Below are 7,721 nucleotides of genomic sequence, written 5' to 3' on the forward strand. Positions count from 1 at the left end.
CCCCCCCCTTAATTCGCTCCCCGAAAGAGGGGAGTAAATGCAGCGAATTCAGGGGGGCAATCCGGGAACTGCCGCCCGTAGCCGGGATGCGAACCCGTATCTCCCGCACCGTCGGGGGACAACGTTGACTAAGAGGTCTGTTCTGACCTGTTAGCCAAGGGCTAACGTGTCTACTTGTCCATGCACGTTACACAGTACAGTAGTGTGTGTGTGTGAGTGTGTGCTGTGTGTGTGTGTGTCGTGTGTGTGTGTGTGTGTGGTGTGTGTGTGTGTGTGTGTGAGAGAGAGTAAATAGGTGTGTTGTGTTACATCACTCACTGTCCCTCAGATTGCGGCAGGCAGCAAGGAACTGTGCCGCAAGTGTAGCGCACTCTGCTCCCCCCCCCCACTCGCTCTCTCTCATTCTCTCTCTCTGTATATATCATTATCTCTCGCCCCGCCCCCCTCTTTCTCTCTGTAGCTCTCACTCTCTCTCTCATTCTGTCTCTGTAGCTCTTTCTCTCTCTCTCTACCATTCTCTCTCTGTCTGTCTGTCTGTCTGTCTCTCTCTCTCTCTCTCTCTCTCTCTCTCTCTCTCTCTCTCTCTCTCTGTGTCTCTCTGTCTCTCTCTCTCTCTGTATGTCTGTCTCTCTCTGTCTCTCTCTCTCTCTGTCTGTCTCTCTCTCTCTGTCTGTCTCTCTCTCTCTCTCTCTCTCTCTCTGTCTCTTCTCTCTCTCTGTCTCTCTCTCTCTCTGTCTGTCTCTCTCTCTCTGTCCTGTCTCTCTCTCTCTCTCTCTCTCTCTCTTCTCTCTGTCTCTCTCTCTGTCTCTCTCTCTCTGTCTCTCTCTCTCTGTCTGTCTGTCTGTCTGTCTGTCTGTCTCTCTCTCTCTCTCTCTCTCCTCTCTCTCTCTCTCTCTCTCTCTCTCTCTCTCTCTCTGTCTCTCTCTCTCTAGCCTGGTCTCTTCCTCGGAGAAATCCCATTATCCAACAGGGCTGATTTCCATGTTCACAAAAAAAGGGGGGGCCCACACCCCAACGTGAAACAGGAGACAACAAATCGGATGAGAAGCTGCGGTTGTTTTTTCATTTTTGAAATGTCATCTTTTAAACAGTCCACATGCGATTGGAGGGAATTCATGTCAGAATGAGCTCGTTTGTGCGGCTTACAGACAGCACAGTGCAATACCCTCCCTGGATCCCCAGGAATATTCATCAAGGTGATGCAGAAATGTGGGGATGGCACCGAGTCTTTCGGATGTAGGGGCAAGAAGACAGACTCCAACAAAGTTTTAAATGTCGACGGAATGGATTGACATGGTTTAGCGAAGGTGGCTGGTGGAGCGAGGGGGCGCTACACAAATCAGAATATATTTCCTCAAAGGCACACAACTGTATGTCGGCGCTTGCCCGTTTTCCTTAATAGCATTAGGTTCACTAGAAGACCTGGCAGAGGAAGCAGCTATACATGGTATTTGCCCAGCTGTTGTTAGAATCCAGACTCTGCCTTCAGTCCATGTTCACATTTATACTGTTTATTTGTTCTCCCTCGAGTTGTGGTGATAATAGTCCACACAGCCAACATTCAGTTCATCCATAACGTGTTTGCTGTTCTCAAACCACTGTCCCAAATTATGTCACGGACTAGTCGGGTCTAGGGTTACGGGTTAAGCAAGCAAGACTATTCCTAAACGGAGTGTGTAGAAAAGATGGAAAACGAGGAAGAAACAGAAAGAGGGCCCGATTTCCAACACTAGAGGAACAGCCGGAAGGTGGGGCTAGCTTACTGAGGTGGCAGGCTAGCAGTTAGCAGGTCCCTCCGACAAGGCCTCGGCCATATGGGTCTCAGCTCCCGTAGGCGGCGGACTCCGTCTTGGTAGGTCAGTTCAGTTTAGATTGATGGTGTTGAGCTGGAAAGGTATGGACTTGTAGTGCCCTGAACAGCGTGTTCAAAATGGCGTATCCTGAGGCGCATTCGTGCAAACTGCCGCCATTAATTAACTCTAGGGGATGCACCCGCACCTCACAGTGACGTCCTCTTATAAGCACTGCTTAACCACGCCTCCGATCATTTCTCAGTTAAAACCAGTCCAAGTATGTAAGAGAAGGAAGAAGGGAAAAGGCAAATATAACCCCCATCACTTCTAACGAACTTCAGCGTTTAGCATCTTATCAAACGTGTCTTATCACCATGCAAGAATGCAAATTCATACTGTGCAACTGCTACCTGGCTCTGGTTTTACTGCATGTTAACATCCAGTTAGCTAGTTAGCTAGTTAACAACTTAGTTTTCATAAAAAATAACTCTACAGTAACTCCACAGTAACTCTACAGTAGATTTTGCAGTGAAATTAGCTTTGTCTGAGCATGACTTAGTTACATGATGTCTGAGCATGACTTAGTAACATGATCTACCTGTCTGAGCATGACTTAGTTACATGATGTCTGAGCATGACTTAGTTACATGATCTACCTGTCTGAGCATGACTTAGTTACATGATCTACCTGTCTGAGCATGACTTAGTTACACTATCTACCTGTCTGAGCATGGACTTAGTTACATGATCTACCTGTCTGAGCATGACTTAGTTACATGATTTACCTGTCTGAGCATGACTTAGTTACATGATTTACCTGTCTGAGCATGACATAGTTACATGATTTACCTGTCTGAGCATGACTTAGTTACATGATTTATCTGTCTGAGCATGACTTAGTTACATGATTTACCTGTCTGAGCATGACATAGTTACATGATTTACCTGTCTGAGCATGACTTAGTTACATGATTTACCTGTCTGAGCATGACTTAGTTACATGATCTGCCTGTCTGAGCATGACTTAGTTACATGATTTACCTGTCTGATCATGACTTAGTTACATGATTTACCTGTCTGAGCATGACTTAGTTACATGATTTACCTGTCTGAGCATGACTTAGTTACATGATTTACCTGTCTGAGCATGGCTTAGTTACATGATTTACCTGTTTGAGCATGACTTAGTTACATGATTTACCTGTCTGAGCATGGCTTAGTTACATGATTTACCTGTCTGAGCATGGCTTAGTTACATGATTTACCTGTTTGAGCATGACTTAGTTACATGATTTACCTGTCTGAGCATGACTTAGTTACATGATTTACCTGTCTGAGCATGACATAGTTACATGATTTACCTGTCTGAGCATGACTTAGTTACATGATTTATCTGTCTGAGCATGACTTAGTTACATGATTTACCTGTCTGAGCATGACATAGTTACATGATTTACCTGTCTGAGCATGACTTAGTTACATGATTTACCTGTCTGAGCATGACTTAGTTACATGATCTGCCTGTCTGAGCATGACTTAGTTACATGATTTACCTGTCTGATCATGACTTAGTTACATGATTTACCTGTCTGAGCATGACTTAGTTACATGATTTACCTGTCTGAGCATGACTTAGTTACATGATTTACCTGTCTGAGCATGGCTTAGTTACATGATTTACCTGTTTGAGCATGACTTAGTTACATGATTTACCTGTCTGAGCATGGCTTAGTTACATGATTTACCTGTCTGAGCATGGCTTAGTTACATGATTTACCTGTTTGAGCATGACTTAGTTACATGATTTACCTGTCTGAGCATGACTTAGTTACATGATTTAGCTGTCTGAGCATGACTTAGTTAAATTATTTACTGCTATGACCTGTATAAGAAAAATGGCCATGCTACACATGTAGCAAAACAAGGGAAAATATAAAACTGGAAGCATGTTTATGGCGAATTTTGGCTGTTCTCTTGGTTAAAACTCTTTAGCATATTTTAATCCAATTAATGAGTTAATCATTTACTTATATTCAGGATATATATATATATATATATATATATACACATACATACATACATACATATATATATATATATATATATATATATATAAGTGTGTGTGTGTGTGTGTGTGTGTGTGTGTGTGTGAAACTTGTAATATTGAACTTATATGTTTTCTATAACATACCGACTTTTTTGTGTTTGTTTTACCCCCCTTTCCTCCCCAATTGCACCCAGCCAATTACCCCACTCTTCCGGGCCCTCCAGGTCGCTGCTCCACCCCCTCTGCCGATCCGGGGAGGGCTGCAGACTAGCAGACTACCTCCTCCCATACATGTGGAGTCGCCAGCCGCATCTTTTCACCTGACAGGGAGGAGTTTCACCAGGGGGACGTAGCGCGTGGGAGGATCACGCTATTCGCTTCAGTTCCCCCTCCCACCCGAACAGGCGCCCTGACCGACCAGAGGAGGCGCTAGTGCAGCGACCAGAACACATATCCACATCCGGCTTCCCATCCGCAGACATGACCAATTGTGTCTGTAGGGATGCCCTACCAAGCCAGAAGTAACACGGGGATTCGAACTGGCGAGCCCTGTGTTGGTAGGCCACCGAATAGACCGCCACGCCACCCGGACGCCAACCAACAAGTTGATATTTTATGTCTCTTGGTCATATATCTGAAAAAAAAAAAAAAAAGCAAACTAACTTAAATCAGATTGGCATGCGGAACTCCAAAACTTCCAAACTCATCTGAAGGACAACTGGGATCTGTCAGGTGGATTAGTGGCGCTCCTGAATACCAGCCTGATCCTGCATAGGACGTACATTTTCACTCTGGTGTATGTATGCTTTCACCCCACAGCGAATCCACTGGAGTTGCAGACATTACTAATGTAAATCATCTTCATGTTTTTCAGACATCCTTGTCTTCATCCCTGTCTTCATCCCTGTCCTCATCCCTGTCTTCATCCCTGTCTTCATCCTTGTCTTCATCCCTGTCTTCATCCCTGTCTTCATCCCTGTCTTGTGTACAGACATCCCTGTCTTCATCCCTGTCTTCATCCCTGTCTTCATCTTCATCCCTGTCTTCATCCCTGTCTTCATCCCTGTCCTCATCCCTGTCTTCATCCCTGTCTTGTGTACAGACATCCCTGTCTTCATCCCTGTCTTCATCATTGTCATCATCCCTGTCTTCATCCCTGTCTTGTGTACAGACATCCCTGTCTTCATCCCTGTCTTCATCTTCATCCCTGTCTTCATCCCTGTCTTCATCCCTGTCCTCATCCCTGTCTTCATCCCTGTCTTGTGTACAGACATCCCTTTCTTCATCCCTGTCTTCATCATTGTCCTCATCCCTGTCTTCATCCTTGTCTTGTGTACAGACATCCCTGTCTTCATCCCTGTCTTCATCATTGTCCTCATCCCTGTCTAGGGTACAGACATCCCTGTCTTCATCCCTGTCTTCATCTTCATCCCTGTCTTCATCCCTGTCCTCATCCCTGTCTTCATCCCTGTCTTGTGTACAGACATCCCTGTCTTCATCCCTGTCTTCTTCATTGTCATCATCCCTGTCTTCATCCCTGTCTTGTGTGCAGACATCCCTGTCTTCATCCCTGTCTTCATCTTCATCCCTGTCTTCATCCCTGTCTTCATTCCTGTCTTCATCCCTGTCTTCATCCCTGTCTTCATCTTCATCCCTGTCTTCATCCCTGTCCTCATCCCTGTCTTCATCCCTGTCTTGTGTACAGACATCCCTGTCTTCATCCCTGTCTTCATCATTGTCATCATCCCTGTCTTCATCCCTGTCTTGTGTGCAGACATCCCTGTCTTCATCCCTGTCTTCATCTTCATCCCTGTCTTCATCCCTGTCTTCATCCCTGTCCTCATCCCTGTCTTCATCCCTGTCTTGTGTACAGACATCCCTGTCTTCATCCCTGTCTTCATCATTGTCCTCATCCCTGTCTTCATACCTGTCTTTTGTACAGACATCCCTGTCTTCATCCCTGTCTTCACCCCTGTCCTCATCCCTGTGTTCATCCCTGTCTTGTGTACAGACATCCCTGTCTTCATCCCTGTCTTCATCCCTGTCTTCATCTTCATCCCTGTCTTCATCCCTGTCTTCATCATTGTCCTCATCCCTGTCTAGTGTACAGACATCCCTGTCTTTATCCCTGTCTTCATCCCTGTCTTCATCCCTGTCTTCATCCCTGTCTTGTGTACAGACATCCCTGTCTTCATCCCTGTCCTCATCCCTGTCTTCATCCCTGTCTTGTGTACAGACATCCCTGTCTTCATCCCTAGCTTCATCATTGTCCTCATCCCTGTCTAGTGTACAGACATCCCTGTCTTCATTCCTGTCTTCATCCCTGTCCTCATCCCTGTCCTCATCCCTGTCTTCATCCCTGTCCTGTTTACGGACTTCCCTGTCCGTTGGAGCGCAACACGTGAGCGCACCAAACATCACCAAAACGGGAGGTTTCTATGGGAGGATGGGCGGTGCTGGACGGATCTGGTCTCGCTGTCTCTCTCCTACGTTTGTCTAGGCCGTTCGTTTTTCTTCTCCACACTCGGCTATCCATTTTAATTACATTTGAACCAAACCGAGGGAGGAGGTCCTCGTCATTGCCACGAGCTGGCGGAGACGAGTGAATATTGAGAGCCCGCTGACTTTATAACACGGCAGCTCTTTATTAATCACCCTCGCCCGCGCGCACCGCGTCCTTCAGAGGACATGAATTATCAAACGGACGTGATTGATGTCTCTGTTAAGAAAATGATGTGATCAGTGTGAAACCGCGCGTGACCTTGATCGCCTTTTTTTTGACGACGGGGAGAAGGAGAGGCTGCGCGCACGCGCTTTCTCCGTTTCTGAAGCGAATTCCAACCCAAGGTGAGACACGAGGCGAGCTAATCATCTTGGGATCCACCCCTAAGACCCGCAGCCAAACTGCATATAGTCAGTCTCGGAAAGTTGAATCAGTTCATCTGCGCACAACTTTTTACTGGGAGAGAAATGTTTCGGTGCTCAACTCAATGGCCTCTTCAGCCTCAGCTGACTGCAGGTAGCCCAAAACACGCTGCGCCAGAAGGTGGCGCACCCCAAGGATCAGGTCCCCCGGCACAAGTGTGGGTAGTTAAGGGCCAGGAGGATTGCCGTGACTTGTACATCGGGGAAACACAACCGACGCTGGCCAAGAGGGTGACGCAACACAGAAGAGCTAACACGTCAGACCAGGACTCCACGGTCTACACCATCTACACAGGCTACACCATCTACACAGTCTACACCATCTACACGGGCTACACCATCTACACGGGCTACACCATCTACACGGGCTACACCATCTACAGGCCAGTGGCCACTCGTTCAGGGATGAGGATGTGCACGTCCTTGATAGGGAGGAACGCTGGTTTGAACGGGGAGCCAAAGAGGCCATCTACGTGAAGAGGGAACGACCACCCCTGAACCGTGGGGGTGGGATGGGAGGGGCTAAGACCACATCAGGGGCAGCATGGCTCAGGAGGTAGAGCGGGTAGTGTAGTAATCGGAACGTCGCTGGTTCGATCCCCGGCTCCTGCGGAGAGCGTGTTGAAGTGTCGTTAAGCAAGAAACTGAACACAGGGGCGTCCAGGTGGCGTGGCGGTCTATTCCGTTGCCTACCAACACTGGGATCGCCGGTTCGAATCCCCGTGTGACCTCCGGCTTGGTCGGGCGTCCCTACAGACACAATCGGCCGTGTCTGCGGGTGGGAAGCCGGATGTGGGTATGTGTCCTGGTGCTGCACTAGCGCCTCCTCTGGTCGGTCGGGGCACTGTTCGGGGGGAAGGGGGGACCTTCCCACGTGCTACGTCCCCCTGGCGAAACTCCTCACTGTCAGGTGAAAAGAAGCGGCTGGCGACTCCACGTGTATCGGAGGAGGCATG

At 47.7% G+C, this 7,721-nt stretch overlaps 1 protein-coding gene across 1 annotated transcript; it reads right to left on the bottom strand.

Moving 5' to 3' along the window:
• Positions 1–4,710: 4,710 nt before the first annotated feature.
• On the bottom strand, positions 4,711–6,258 carry LOC130128317 (protein starmaker-like). The gene has a single exon (XM_056297954.1). The coding sequence runs from the start codon at positions 6,256–6,258 to the stop codon at positions 4,711–4,713; it is 1,548 nt and encodes a 515-aa protein (XP_056153929.1).
• Between the last annotated feature and the right edge of the window lie 1,463 nt (positions 6,259–7,721).

The sequence above is a fragment of the Lampris incognitus genome, chromosome 18 (genome assembly GCF_029633865.1).
Source record: "Lampris incognitus isolate fLamInc1 chromosome 18, fLamInc1.hap2, whole genome shotgun sequence".
In the NCBI taxonomy this organism is placed as follows: domain Eukaryota; kingdom Metazoa; phylum Chordata; class Actinopteri; order Lampriformes; family Lampridae; genus Lampris; species Lampris incognitus.